The 16457-nt window shown below is 36.9% G+C and overlaps 1 protein-coding gene and 1 pseudogene across 2 annotated transcripts in view; both read right to left on the reverse strand.

The window, feature by feature from the left end:
- The window catches only part of IKZF3 (IKAROS family zinc finger 3), an 88201-nt gene extending 72573 nt beyond the window's left edge, over positions 1-15628 (reverse strand). The window contains exon 1 of one of the 2 annotated variants that reach the window (XM_073883873.1): positions 15430-15628. In XM_073883873.1, coding sequence (XP_073739974.1) covers positions 15430-15436 — 7 coding nt within the window. In that variant the 5' untranslated portion in view covers positions 15437-15628. The remainder of the gene's footprint in view (positions 1-15429) is intronic. The other variant, XM_025859142.2, reaches the window with a different exon arrangement.
- LOC112813904 (ATP synthase F(0) complex subunit j, mitochondrial pseudogene) lies at positions 5595-8279 on the reverse strand (annotated as a pseudogene).
- Positions 15629-16457: the final 829 nt, after the last annotated feature.

A 16457-nucleotide genomic window follows, 5' to 3' on the forward strand; every position in this document is an offset into this window, starting at 1 on the left:
CATTTGCAATGACGTGGATGGAACTGGAGGGTGTTATGCTGAGTGAAATAAGTCAATCAGAGAAAGACATGTATCATATGACCTCACTGATATGAGGCATTCTTAATCTCAGGAAACAAAGTGAGGGTTGCTGGAGTGGTGGGGGGTGGGAGGGATGGGGTGGCTGGGTGATAGACATTGGGGAGGGTATGTGCTATGGTGAGCACTGTGAATTGTACAAGACTGTTGAATCACAGATCTGTACTTCTGAAATAAATAATGCAATATATGTTAAGAAAAAAAAAGAAGAAGATAGCAGGAGGGGAAGAATGAAGGGGAGTAAGTCAGAGGCGGAGATGAACCATTAGAGACGATGGACTCTGAAAAGCAAACTGAGGGTTCTAGAGGGGAGGGGAGTGGGGGGATGGGTTAGCCTGGTGATGGGTATTAAAGAGGGCACGTTCTGCGTGGAGCACTGGATGTTATGCACAAACAATGAATCATGGAACACTACATCAAAAACTAATGATGTAATGTATGGTGATTAACATAACAATAGAAATTATTTTAAAAAACTAATGATGTAATGTATGGTGATTAACATAACAATAAAAATTTAAAAAAAAGAAGAGAAGCAGGATTCATGTCTTGAATTGCATCTTTGTTTCAAAGAATTTAAACAATGTTTTAAAGTTGTTCTCCTATATAGATTATATATTTTAGAAGTAGGTCAGTTATTTCAAACCCTTCAGTTGACTATGACTGAGGAGAAAGGAAGATATAAAATGAGAGTAATTCCTCTAACCATGAAATACTTCCTTCCTTTCTACCTTGGGCTAAAGTAAAAGTCAAGAAATAACAAGATTACTTCTTTAGGGACACCAGATCAAATACAGCGCACATCACCATTCCAGTCTTTCCTACCTTATTCTTTTTAAATAAAATATCCTATTTTCCCCTAGATTAAATGTCTAATGAGGAAATTATAGATTGTTGGGCACAGGTCTAAAATAACAAATGCAACATCTAGTGTTATTTTCTTTGAAAGGTCAATTACTCTACAATTGTAGAAAAATAAATACATTTTTATTTTACTATGGATATCACATGCCACCAAACAAGCATGTAGAGAGAAAAGGAAGAATGGGCATTTCATGTCATTGCTACTTTAAAAAAATGTGCTAAAATGATTGAATCCAACATATTCCAAGTAAGATTTTCATTTTATAACTGCAAAATATCTAGTTTCTGTTATAAAATAACTGGGGTCAAAAATAATCATTATTTTGAAGTGGGTAATAAACCTAAATGTGAAAGTTAAAACAATCAAATTTCTGGGGCGCCTGGGTGGCTCAGTCATTAAGCGTCTGCCTTCGGCTCAGGTCATGATCCCAGGGTCCTGGGATAGAGCCCCGCATCGGGCTCCCTGCTCCGCGGGAAGCCTGCTTCTCCCTCTCCCACTCCCCCTGCTTATGTTCCCTCTCTCGCTGTGTCTCTCTCTGTAAAATAAATAAAATCTTTAAAAAAAAATCAAATTTCTAGAGGAGAATATTTTTATGGTCTTCAAGTAGGCAAAGATTTCTTAAACAGGACGTAAGAGGCACTCAATTTCAAAAGAAAAAAAATTTGATATATTTGTCTTAATTACAGTTAAGAATTCTACTTCTTAAATAGATTAAGAAAACAAGCAAGTTACAGACTGGGAGAAAAAATTTGCAATACACATCTGACAAAGTACATGTTTTTAAAATATTTTTTAAATGTCTGCAAAATCAGTAAGAAAAACTACAAACAACCCAACTTAAAAAAATGTACATAAGACTCACAGAACTTCAGGAAAGAGGATAAATCCAAATGGCCAATAAACATATGAAAAGGTGTTCAAAATCATTATTCATGAGGAAAATGCAAATTCAAACCACAATGAAATACCACTACACACCCACCAGAATGGCTAAAATTAAAAAGACTGACTGACAGTAACAAGTGTTGACAAGGTGTGGAACAACTGGAACTCTCCAATATTGCTAGCGGGATGGTAAACTGGTCCAACCACTTTGGAAACTATCTGGCAGTATGTATCAAAGCTAAATATACACCTAACCTATGGCCCAGAAATGCTAGCTCTAGATCTATAACCAAGAGAAATGAATGCATATATCCATCAAAAGACATGCATATATGGTGTGCTCAGTCATTAAGCATCTGCCTTCAGCTCAGGTCATGATCCCAGGGTCCTGGGATCGAGCCCCACATGGGGTTCCCTGCTCGGCGGGAAGCCTGCTTCTCCCTCTCCTGCTCCCCCTGCTTGTGTTCCCTCTCTCGCTGTGTCTCTCTCTGTCAAATAAATAAATAAAATCTTAAAAAAAAAAAGACATGCATATGAATGTCCATAATACAAACACTGTAAAAAATCAAATGTCCATCAACAGTAGAATAAATACACAGATTGTGGTATACTCATACCTTTTAATAATAAAAGAAAATAAACTACCAACAAATGTAACAATGTGGGTAGACCTCAAAAGTATGTTGAGCAAAAGAAGCCAGACACTAAAAAACAAAAAGCACATACTGTATGGTTCTATTTATATGGAACTCAAGAACAGGAAAACTGATCTACGATGATAGAAATCTGAATAACGTTTAACTTAGGGCAAAGGGGGTTATACCAATTATAAATGAGCACAAGGGAACTTTCTGGGGTAATGCAAATGTTCCATAACTTGATCAGGAAGGTGTGTATATAGGTAAAAATTAATCAAGCTATATAACATAAGACATGTGCACTTCACTGCATAAGTTATTCCCTAATTTAAAAAAAAAATCTGTTGAACACTCAAACATATTCAAATATCTAAAACTGCAAACCTTAGAATTGCCATTATAGCATTATCTTCCCATTTTTGAAAAAAGTGAATTTAAGGTTTTCTCATGATTCTTTGTAGAAGAGTACAGACTACATCAACCATCTACTAAATGGGCAGCATATATCTTAAAAATTCTCACAGTGAGGAAATGTATTTACATGGCATATGTCAAGTAGATATGAAGATATTTTCAGTGATAGCCAATACTCCAATCAAACTTCCCTGAGAATTGAGATTTCAAGATCTGTTTCAGGGCACCTGGGTGGCTCAGTCATTAATTGACGGCCTTTGGGTCAGGTCATGATCCCAGGGTCCTGGGATTGAGCCCCACATCAGGCTCCCTGCTCAGCGGGAAGCCTGCTTCTCCCTCTCCCACTCCCCCTGCTTCTGTTCCCTCTCTCGATGTGTATCTCTCTGTCAAATAAATAAATAAAATTTTTTTAAAAAAGAAAAAAGATCTGTTTCAATTTTGCTCCTGGAGTATTTTTTGTTTTTCGTTTGTTTGTTTTTAAGAACTTTGGCTTTTCTTCTGAGCCTTTTTTTTTTTTAAAGATTTTATTTATTTTTTTGACATAGAGAGAGAGATAGCGAGAGCAGGAACACAAGCAGTGGGAGAGGGAGAAGCAGGCTTCCCGCTGAGCAGGAAGGCCGATGTAGGACTCCATCCCAGGATCCCTAGATCATGACCTGAGCCAAAGGCAGACGCTTAACGATTGAGCCACCCAGGCACACTTTTTTTTTTTTTAATAAACTTAGACTATAGATAGTTTAAGTGTCATTTGTCTTTGGAAAACAAAAACAAATGAAATCTCTTGATCCACATTTCTCTCCAGCAACAGCCCCACTTATTTCTCTGCTTCTTTCCTAGCTAAACTTTTGGGGAAAAGGGTCTGTATCCACATTTTTACCTCCTCTATTCCCATCCCTCCTTTAACCATTTTAATTTGGTATCCATCCCCACCACTCCACAGAAACCACTTTTATGTTGCTAAAACCAACTTGCAATTTTTTCCCTCACTTTACTTGATTTTTCAGCAACATTCAACATAGCTGACCACCTACTCCTTCATGAAACACTCCCTTCTCTTGAATTCCATTATACCACACTCCGCTGGTTTTCCTCCTACCTTGCTGGCTGCTCTTTCTCTTTTGCTGGCTCTTCCTTCTCTACCTGACCCCACATAAATTAGATGTTTCTCAGGACTCAATCCTGAGGCTCCTTCTTATGATACATTCTCTCTTTAGGTGATCCCATCCATTCTCATGGCATTAAATATCATCTATGTGCTGAAAATGACCAAATTTCTTTTTTTTTAAGATTTTATTTATTTATTTGACAGAGAGAGACACAGCAAGAGAGGGAACACAAGCAGGGGGAGTGGGAGAGGGAGACACAGGCTTCCTGCAGAGCAGGGAGCCCAATGCGGGGCTCGATCCCAGGACGTTGGGACCATGACCTGAGCCGAAGGCAGCTGCTTAACCGAGTGAGCCACCCAGGCGCCCCGATGACCAAATTTCTATCTCCAACAAAACCTCATATTTAAGAGGGGAGGTTCATCAACCATGTCCCTGACCATCAATCTCCATATTAGCACTCTTTTTATTTCCTTCATAACACTTATATAATTTTAATTATTTCATTTGTTTCTTATTTATTCTTTCTTATCCAACTACAAATTCGATGGCAGCAAAAGCATTGCCTATCTTGTCTGCCACTGTATTGCCAATATTTTGCATACATGGCACATAATAGGCATTCAATAAATATTTTTTAAATGAATAATGAATGAAGATTTCTGATTTTTTGATTAGGTTGTGTTATAAATGTATTAAAAACAAGTCAAAAATTAATGTTATAAAACTTTTTGTTATTCAACTATCTTTTAAAATCAGCATTTAAATAAAAATTATATTCTAAACACATATATAAAGATGATCCACCACTACTAATCCAACATGTGCTATGAGACCGATGATAAGCTGCACTGATACTTTTCAAACTGTGGGCAATGCTTATAAGACTTTAATGTGCACAAGAATTCCCTAGGAACCTTGTTAAAATGCAGATTCTAATTCAACACGTCTGGCCTAAAATTCTGCATTTGTAACAACTGCCAAATGTTGCTGATGCTGCTGGTCCACAGACTATATTTAAATTAGCAAGGGTCTAAAGGATCCTTGTAAATGATTTATGAACTAAAATAAAAATTTGCTGGACCTCAACTTTGTGTCTAGGACTATGCAAGGTGATTTTCATACACATTATCTTATTTAGGCTGCAGCTATTCTCTTGCAGGATAGTAAACTCAGAGCGGTTTTCAACCTTACCAAGGCCAAGTGTCCCCCTTTTATTTTTTATTTTATTTTATTTTTTGCACCTCATGGTTATATTTATTCACACCACCAAGGAAACAACACATCTACAAGTGTACAGCGACATTCCATGTTCCCATCTAACAGAGCTTCTGAGATTTACAGCCAGAATGATGTGCCATCTGATGTGTCCTCCAAGTAAAGCTGGTTAATAATGACCATGAGCAAGGGGCACCTGGGTGGCTCAGTCGTTAAGCGTCTGCCTTCGGCTCAGGTCATGATCCCAGGGTCCTGGGATTGAGCCCCGCATTGGGCTCCCTTCTCCGCGGGAAGCATGCTTCTCCCTCTCTCACTTCCCCTGCTTGTTTTCCCTCTCTTGCTGTGTCTCTCTCTGTCAAATAAATAAATAAAATCATTTAAAAAAAAATAATGACCATGAGCATGTGCAAGACTTGAAGCTTTTAAAGCTTTACTTCTTTTATCAGCACTCCTGATCTTATAAATGATGAAGCCCATCAACCCCATTCCTACCCAAATCCCCTGGCAAACTTAGGTATAGTAGGGCTTCATGGGGACCCCAACATTTTTAACAAGGCTTTGAAGCATTTCAGCACAGGACCCCCAGCTCAGGCCACCCTGACCCACACAGCCAATGATCTGGAAAGAAGTGCCCCCTTTTAAAAAAATATTTTATAATACCTCTTTTATCATCATGAATTAAATATAACCTACTCATACATGTAAGATTTTTTCTTTTTTTTTTAAAGATTTATTTATTTATTTGGGGTGGGGGGAGAAAGCATGAGTGGGAGGGGCAGAGGGAGAAGAAGAGAGAATCCCAAGCAGACTCTGCCCTGAGTGTGAATCCCGATGGGGGGCTTGATTCCTGGATTCTGAGATCATGACCTGAACTGAAGCCAAGAGTCAGAGGCTCAACCGACTGTGCCATCCAGGCACCCCTGTAAGCTTTTAATATAGCCACAACTGTCATACAAAGGTGAAAAATGATAATAAAATAATCTGTATTTCAATAGGTAAGTATACCAGCACAATTATTTTAGAAAACATAATAATAAGGTAGTCAGACATATTTGTAGAATCACCATGAATGCAAGACCTAAAAATACAGGAGGATGCAGGTTGAATCAATAATGGCAAAAGAGACTTGGCTCTGAACATAACAAAGAATCATCTTCTCTTCACTTATATAGTAATTGCATTCTTAGACAATTTAGACTGTATTGAAACCATGCAAAAATACTTAATATTTTTCCATAAAATGAAGTCAGGTTCTGGAAGTCATTAGACATAAAATGTTACTGAGTGTCAGAAAAAGGGAAAAACTCCAACCTGGAATGAAGGATGGCTTCCTAAAAGGGATGGCATTTGTGACAGAACATAATGAATGAATAAGAATTTCAATGGGATTGTGGTGCTATTAACAGTGTTGGGAATTCAGGAGAAGTTGGTTTGAGTTGGAGAGAGGAGTTCATTTTTGGACTTGTTGGGTTTGAACAGCGTTAGAAAAATGGGGAGTTAGGAAAAGCAGTGCATGTTCAGGGAACACTAAGCAGTCCAGAATAACATTAGAGGACAGAGGACACCACTGGAAGGTATACTGAAGCTACATTGTGGATTTTCTTAAATGCCCTACTAAGAAACTCTTAAAATGGTTTTTCAGTAGGGGAGTAACTTGATATTTTAGGAAGATCATTCTGGCAGCAATCCTCAAAATGGATTGAAGGAAGTAAGTCTACATACAGGGTTACCAGTAGAAAAAAAACATGTAACAGTCTGAATCCATAGTTTTCAAAATGTGTTCTATGGAACTCCAGGGTTCCAGAGGGCTGCCATAGGTGCCACTCTGTGTCAGGAGAAGGAAAGGGCCAACAGCTAGGTAAGCCTAGCAGTAGTCTGTTGCTCTCACCCTTCTCTCAACTGGGACATCACACTTGCATCTGTCCCACATAAGATTTTTTTATAAAAGGGTATTCTGTTGATAAAAACAAATTTTTGTCTTTTTTTGTGTATCTCATCCAAATTCTTGTTGAATTGTGAGGCAGACCATGGAATAGCTCAAGGAGTCATCCTATAATATCAGCGTCACTGTATAAAGTACTAGCCACAAGATCTGTAAGCATTACATTAACTCTTTCTATCAACTTTTTAAATCCTTATTTGTCCCATTATACAGAGTATGTCTCCATCCCTAAGTTAGGTTACCTGTAAAAATTCCCTAGGCTTGCTTAGGTTTGGGACAAATAGGGCCACATTAGGTCATCGATGTTTGCAATGGAAAACTGTGGAGTCCTTTGAGAAACTCCAGATTTCTCTAAGATGTGCACGGATGCTATTGGCTAGGCTAACATAGAAGCTATATACTTGTGTACTCTGGTTTCTCAGTCCTACTAATTCAATTAAATCTTTACAAAAGCCATTACATTTACAAATTTCCATGTATTCTTGTATTCCTTCAGGCCACTCAGAGACTCAAAACAGCAGGTTACATTCGTAAATGCCAATGACCTATCTTATACTGCAGTATTGTTTACCAAACAAGCTCACAATCTTATTTCTAGAATGCATGAAAAATGTTAAAATGGTGACTCATCCTAAATCTTTTATCCATTAATTCTGGGGGATTTTGTTTTTATGGTGGCAAGCAGAAGTCTGTTGGTCAGGATGGTCCATAAAGTCTTTTGTCCTACCGAAATGATTCTCAAACCAAGAGAGGTAGGGTATCAGTGGCTTACACCAGTTATAAAGAATCTCTCTCGCTTGAATCCACTGGCATACAACTGCTTTAGACAACTATTTCTTGTAGGCCAATGGGCCAGCTATTTCTCAAGGTTTGAATGGTACAGCAAAACATCTACGGTACCAAAATAAAGTTAGGAAGCTTAGTCTTAACAAAGGAAGTTGTAGAGCCAAAGGGACAGGGGTTTAATTTCTAACAGTCATAATTTCCTCAGGACTTGCTGAATCTTAAACAACAGTGGTGTCCAGAGACTACTTAGTTAAAAAGCATGCTTCTATCCCAGTAGTTTTTAAACTTTTTTTTGAAGAGGCACTTCATTTTTCAAATGAAATCTTACATAGATTACCACACATAAAACAGATAAAGAGGTATCTTAGTAGTATACAATATAGTAAGTTCCAATATATAATAATTACTGAAAGGTCAAACAATGAGAACAATAAGGCTGTTTTAACAAACAAAAACTAAAAATCTATAGATATAGATGAAACTTGCAGCTTTTTACCAGCTTCAAATAAATACATTATTTCTGTGTTTTATTTTATTTGTCAAATGAAAAGAAATGAAGATGCATATATATAAAAACCATTACCACTTGCAAGTGTTTCACCTTATTATTTCAGAAGAGTTTTTAAACTATTCCCTGAAATTTGAAAGAAAATGGTAAGTAATCTTTGTTTCAAAGTTGAATCACTAAAAATATCTAACAAATCTTTACATTCTTTAATTCTGAACATAAAAATAGCAAGAAGTAACCCAACCTTACAATAAGTATTTTAAAAATTTATAATATATAAGGGCACCTGGGTGGCTCAGTCGTTAAACATCTGCCTTCAGCTCAGGTCATGATCCCAGGGTCCTGGGATCGAGCCCCACATTGGGCTCCCTGCTCGGCAGCAGGCCTGCTTCCCCCTCTCCCACTCCCCCTGCTTGTGTTCCCTCTCTCGCTGTGTCTCTCTCTGTTAAATAAATAAATAAAATATTTAAAAAAATTTATAATATATAATCATGATGTACCAAGCTCACATTCTTATTATTGAGCAGTTAGTTACTACACTGTGGTAAAAGCATGTTCCACATACGTTAGCCTAAGCCTTTATGGGCACTTAGTTAAATAGAGGGAATAGGAGAGTTAATGATGTTTTTACTTAAATAATTTTACATGAGCAACTATGCACAGGAAAAAAAATACAAGTGCAGAACCACAATCTTACTCGTCACATTTATAAAATGTTAATATTTCAAAGTGTTTCAAAGAGTTGGTAAAAAAAAAAGTTTTATTTGAGGCCAGAGTATAAATTTATAAAATGATAATCTTCAATGCATTAAAATTTGGTAAATGATATTCATGAAAGTCAAATGAAATTTAAATCAAGTTAGCCTATGATGCACATCTGTGGTACTGTCTACATCGTATGCAAGCATAAAATCAACTATTAATGAGTATTAGTGAGTGATTTCCTAATTACAGAGATGAAGGCAGACGACAGCAAAAATGATTAATTGTTAAATATAAAAATTAGTAACCTTCAGTTTTCAGACCGGAGCTATCATGTATCAACTATGATGTAACTCCTTATCTATAAAGTAGTTATAGGTTTGTGAGCATGATATTTTTTTCATATCCACAGACTCTATATGACTATTACTATAGGAAACTATTCTGATGTACCAAATATTCTGATAAGTTAATAGTCTTTCAAATAGATACCACTTTGCAAGTGAACTGATGGTGCTGTGATAGAGAACTCAAATTAAGTGAAATATGTTGTCAACTTTAAGAATCAAAACATTTGTTATAAAGAAATGGTTTATTGTGGAAAGTGCAGTGCTTCACTGAAATAAAGACTGTAGCAAAAATTTTAAACAAATCCAAAAGTTAGAAGGCACTATATTACTTTGCCCAGAGTAGAGCCAATATTGGATTAGAAAAATATGGTAGTATTCATATTGTTGGATTTAGCCAACATTCCAAACTCTTCTACCAAACCTTTAATAACACCTTTGACAAATTGGCCAGCAAAATTAACTAGTTTCAATGTCACTATTTTTCTTACTCTCTTTACCCTAAAAGCTGAACAAATAATCAAATGACCAAACACACAGGCAACTCATTCATTAATTTATTCAATTAATATGACTGTAGCCATACTATGTGCTGAGGAATGGGCTGATGATAAAAAGATGCCTACACTTTGGAACCTGACAGTCTAGAAGGAGATACAGGTATATTAACAACCAAAATAAGCAATAAATCTAGTTAAGTAATCTTTAGATAATTAAAGAGTTACAAGTAGAAAATATAGCTTTATATTGTTTCATCAGTGATGCGATTGAAATATTTTCAGTTTCTTTTATTTTAAAAAAGTTTCCTGTATAAACCTACAAATAATTTGATGTGCCAAAAATTTCAGCTCTAAGAACATACATTAACAAGTACAATTTATGATATGTTGCCAATTCTATTGATATAAAAAGTTGGGAGGTAAACTGATGAATTTTTGACAGTGAGTAAAGAGTACTGTTCCATAAATACATTTTATTCTGTTTCATATTCATTATTAAACACCTACTTTTTTTTTTTTAAAGATTTTATTTATTTATTTGACAGAGAGAGACACAGTGAGAGAAACACAAGCAGGAGGAGTGGGAGAGGGAGAAGGGAAGCAGGCTTCCCGCGGAGCAGGGAGCCCGATGCGGGGCTCGATCCCAAGACCCCGGGATCATGACCCGAGCCGAAGGCAGACGCTTAACGACTGAGCCACCCAGGCGCCCCAAACACCTACTTTTTTTTAATCTCTCCTAAGTGGAACACATATCCACTATAATACGGTATCAACTTCATTTTATTTTGATTTACTCTACACCACTTTGGACTCTTAAGAACTTTAATTTTGGATACAGAAAGCAGATTTCAATTAATACTGAAAAATAATCTCATTCAAAATCACTGGGGATTAAAGTATTTTGATAATTATATAGTAATAATAACTAATAATTATACATAGATCATATTTAAAATAATCTACATATAATAGAAATATAATTATTATTTCATCTTTTTTTTAATGATTCAAAAGACCTTAGAGTCATCCTTATGGTTTTTAAAAAGTTGTATTTTTAAAAGGCTAGATAACAGAGTGATCTCTATGTCCTGGTGATGTTTAGGATCTCTTTTCAAAATAATAAATGAATCCTTAGCACAAAAAGTCATTTATTGAGCACCTACTACAGGCAGGTTTCTGTATTAATCTCTCAGTTCTTCTCATACATAGTCTAAAACTACAGCTTGAGTCAGGATCCTATTAACACTGGATGTCTGATAAAAGATCTATGAATAACCTTTTAGTCCTAAATAAGTGAATATATACAGTTAATATATTGACAAGTTTACAATAATGTATTACAAAAGTATTACTGGAAAATTGTATGCTAATTTTATGGTATCATCTATATCTTACTGGTTGAGAAAGCAAATTTCTGCTATATGATCCATATTTTAATGGACTAATATGTGATCCTGAAATCTACCAATATAAAGTTAATAGATAAGATTTGACTTTAGGGATAGTTTAGCCAAAAATACCCAATAACATTTTTGTTTCCTTGGCTTTCTTTTTCTGTTATACTGTTTAATTAAGTACTTTTAAAATTTTCTGAGTCCTAGCAAAGAATTGCTAGCACCAATCTCCTACTCATAAAAATTAAATAAAAAGGCATCATAATAAACATAACAAAATTGCTTTTCAGCACTATTTTTTTAAAGATTTTATTTATTTATTTGTCAGAGAGAGAGAGAGCACAAGCAGGGGGAGCAGCAGAAGCAGAGGGAGAAGCAGACTCCCTGCCGAGCAAGGACCCCCAACGTGGGACTTGATCCCAGGACTCTGGGATCACGACCCGAGCCAAAGGCAGATGCCCAACTGACTGAGCCACCCAGGCATCCCTTCAGCATTATTTTCTTAATTGAAGGCAACAAACTCTGAAGGTCTTTTATGAACCAAGAACTATTCCTGGTACTGAGCACACAAAAATAAGACATATTCTCTGCCCTCTAGAAGCTTAAAGACCAGTGGGGGGAATAAATATTTAAATCAATAAATAATTTCAATACAATTGGCAGAAGTATGCACAGAAAGGAAAATCACTTAGCTTAGGTGGAGGAAGGTGAGGGACCAGTAGGGTGACCACCAGAAGGCATCAGAGAAGGTCATCAAAAGGCGGGCATCTGCAGAGCCTTCACGGTGATGATGCCTGAGCAGATTCTTGAAGGATAAGTAGGCATAACCAAGTAAAGAATGGGCTGAAGACTTTAGTGAAGACATGGAAGTGTGAAATCCCATGTTGGATCATAGGAAGCACAAACAGGAATTTTCTAAAATTATGTTCCATCAAGATCCTGTGGCCTTTCTGTAGCTTTTGTTCCTTTGAACTTTACCATTTCATCCTTCATATGCTCATAATGGAGGGCTGGCAAACTCCACCATTTGGAGGCTATATCTCTGTAAAACTCAACCATCCAGAGCACAGAAAGGGACTTAGAAATGAAAAATGGCTTCCACAAAAGCCATGTGGTAAGAAGCAGAAGCTGACATCAAGAAGGAGACAAATAACCCTGGAATATTTAGTGTGGAGGCATTCAACTCTGCACAGTTCAAAACCCCTATGAGAATATATTATAGAATAATAATACATCACCTGATGGTTAGAATAGTAACCTAGGGTCACAAGATAAAAGGATCTCTTGTGTACCTTGCTTATAAGACAGGGGGTTGTGTAATAAATACACTTAGGAAGATCTCTAGCCAATATTGTTTAAATAGAAAGGTTTTATATTAAATGAGAGAAACATGTCAATACCTATGAAATTCGTATTTGTGAACCACCTCAGTTCTTAACTGTAACAGACAGAAGAACTACTGTTATTACAACACAAATAACAAAATTTAGCAACATCAAGAGTCTTTGGATAGAAAATATTTAGGATTACAGATTGAGAAAAGAAAAAAGTTATAGCTCCTGATTTATATGTATTAACTTTTCATTTTTACATGACAAAATATCAATTTCAAAAGCTTATTTCATCTGACATCTTCACACACAGAATGTCTCAATAAACGTTTGTTGAAGAATGAATTTAAGACAGATTTTATATGCTGAAGGAATGACTAAACAGGTTCACATTTCACAATAAACTGTAGCATGTTAATCTGACCACCAAATTAGGCAGAAAATAAAGGTATTCCATAAAGTATTCTGCTTTCTCATACTGCCAAGAAACGAGAGGTATACACAGTCGTTCGAATCTCTGTATATTAAGGCCAAAATGTCAAGATAATTTAAAAAATATTTTAAATATCAAACACATGGGCCAGTTAATCTCAGGTGGCTATAATGAACTAGATATTTTACTACATCAACTACTCCATCCTCAAGGACCTGATGTTAGAACAGCCAAATTCACATCACTAATCTTTTTTAAATTGTATTTTTTAATTTAAGTGAAGTTTTTGCATTAAGCATATTATATACCATCCATCTCTATAGACCTATGAATTTAATCTAGACATCTAAACTCACAACTGATCACTGCCTATATTCTATATTCCATCTCTTTCCATTTATAGTTTGTACGTTCTAACTCAAATTCTATACAAGTTTTCATTCCTTTCTTATTTAGACAGTCTATTCAGGCTTATCTAAAAGTCCTTGTTAGGGGTATTACTATCCCAAATTATGCTATTTAGCTAATAATTTCTTTATTTCACATTAAATGAATTCAGGAGTATTTATTTATTTATTTATTTGAGAGAGAGAATGAGAGAGAGCGAGCGAGCGAGCATGAGAGGGCAGAGGGTCAGAGGGAGAAGTAGACTCCCTGCCGAGCAGGGAGCCCGATGTGGGACTCGATCCCGGGACTCCAGGATCATGACCTGAGCCGAAGGCAGTTGCTTAACCAACTGAGCCACCCAGGCGCCCTGAATTCAGGAGTATTAACATTTACAGGGAAACACTTTGTTTCCACGGATTTACACTATTCTGTATGTTAGTCCGGAGAACTGAAATGATTAAGAAAAAATAGTGTTGGATATTGATTTAAACTTCACAAAAATAAATTCAGCAACTCATCTCTAATATTAAAGCATGAGAATTTTTAAAATTATTTTTTATAATGTACAGTGACCTAATTTTTTCCCTGTTCTTGGCCAACCAGACCTTTACATGTTAACAATTACACTTCATAAACCATTTTTAAATATTCACAACGTCAATTTTTAGAGCTAGTTTAAACCCCCAATAATTTAAAATTTAACAGCATAGTTTTTCATAAGAGAAAACACCTGAAGCATTATTCATAATGGCCATTTAAGTTTCCATATCCATACTAAACACATACTGTTCATTGACTTGTTTGGCATTCTACAAGAAAAAAAAACTTATATGGGCCACGGCAGTTAGAAAAATTGTAGGCATAGCCATGTACAAAGTGAGGATTCAGGACCACAATACTGCATTCAATTAGATTGTGGCGGGGGGGAAGCTCTACTACCTGTATCTTGTGTCCCAAAGTACTTAATCAAATTTAAATAAATTCATATACTCTAGACTTAGAGTTGCCAAAGATCAAGGTTCATTGGCAACAGAAGATCCTTGATTATTATGAAACAATCCATGCTATTCATAATATTTATCAAATTAACATTTTTATTAGGTGTCAGTATCTCATTTATTAAGAGAAAGAAAATGTTTCTCACAAATTCTGATCTTCGAAATATCACCACCTTCCCCAACTTGAAAAGCATCTGCCATTTTCAAGGTTTTACAAACACTTGTTGAAAAGACCACTGATAAGTTTACAATAGCAGTGTGAAATTTTAGTTATCCCAAGTAAGTATATACTGGAAATTTTTTGAGAAGTGAGGAGTTTCACGACTTTCAAAATTAATTCAAATGAAACTTTTTAATTGAGCCTTTGGGTAAAGAAGGATCATTAGAAGATAGAGTTCCAAGGGAACCACCAGTGCCAACCACTTAAAAATTTACCTTTCCCATATGACAGCATTTACTCTTATTAGAAAAAAAAACTGTCACGTTTCATTCTAAAGAAGTCACTCAGATTAGTATAATTCCAATGGACACTGAGGCCATGGACGAAATAAGCATCCAAAAGGCTCAGTGATTCCAACCCAGGTTTGTTGCCATTTCAGGGACGCCCCATAAGTACTCTTCCTCTGCAGACTTCGAGTTGACCCCTCATGTCTGACAACCCCTAAGACATAAAATTGAGAAGAAGTTATCACTTTCCAAAGTTAGGAGGGGGCTGGGGGGGGAGCAGTATGAGAGATGTATGAGAACCGACAAGCTTTGCCTTCTGAAATGCCTCGTATTTACTTTTGACAAAAGAAATAAATAGAAGCAAAACCGAGATTCAGAAGGAACTCTCTCTGCTGCATGCACCGGTCGAGCTTTTCAAAGACCCCTTAGAAAAGAAGCAGGCTGGAGGCTCACCTTCCATCTCGCCGCCGGGCTGGGCTGGGCTGGAGTTGCGCTCTGGCTACCCGGCCGCTCCACGTGCTCCTGCCGTCGCCGGGACGCAGCGCGCAGCTGGCGGGAGATTCCCGGCGCGGGGAGTCCCCGGGATCCGGCCGCCGCGTCGGCGCAGATTGAAAGGGGCAGGAGCCGGCGACCGGCCGGTGCGCGGGGTTACAGCGGCGCTGGCTGGCGGTGGCTTTAAAGCACGCTCGCCGCGGAGCGCCCGAGGTTCCGCACCTCCAGCCCCCTTTTGAATGTCAAACCCGAGAACCAGATAGGATGGAAATGGCGCATCAGTAAATTGTCCCAAAGTGTCTATTTAAGAAGGATAATGGATGGGAGAGTAATATGGGGGGGGGGGAGGAGGGACGATCTGTATTGTTTTCTTACAAGTTTCAGTTCAAAGAGGTTTGTCTTAAATTTAACAAGATCTGGAACTTTTGGTCTAGACTCGGGGATGATAGCCATGAATACCGTCAAAGAGAACTCACTCCATTCGAAGTATTATGTTCTTCTCTGTTTTTCTTTTCACATGATAATTCTTGTTCCAAGTTTTCAGAAAATTCTAAGACAGTTCAAAAGGATTTGGGCACTTTTATCAACTCAACTTTTTCATTTCGGGAAGCAAAAATTCTCTCACTTTTGTTTTCCCTTCTGGGAACTGCTTGCCACCACTCACAAAATACTGTGCACTCCATGTGTTTATTTTCTACTACTCTGCCTTCTTCCAAGTAGGATCTGAGACAGCTTACAAAAATACATATACATACATATATCAGAAAAGTAAGTAAAGAAAATAGAACTAAGGGGAGGATGTGATAAGATAGTAAAATTAACTCAAAGATGTTACTGCACAGAAACATACCAGTCAACATCTTTCCCTAACATCCTTCCCGCCTTATAGAGGTAAAGCACAGATTTGACTATAGGAAAAGGAAAGGGGAAGTGCCCGTATAACAAGTTTTCAAAAGCAGGATTTTTCTTTACATTGAAGTCTAAGGGAC

This window comes from Callorhinus ursinus, unplaced genomic scaffold, assembly GCF_003265705.2.
Source record: "Callorhinus ursinus isolate GAN/ISIS: 27379988/994484 unplaced genomic scaffold, GSC_fseal_2.0 scaffold52, whole genome shotgun sequence".
Taxonomy (NCBI): domain Eukaryota; kingdom Metazoa; phylum Chordata; class Mammalia; order Carnivora; family Otariidae; genus Callorhinus; species Callorhinus ursinus.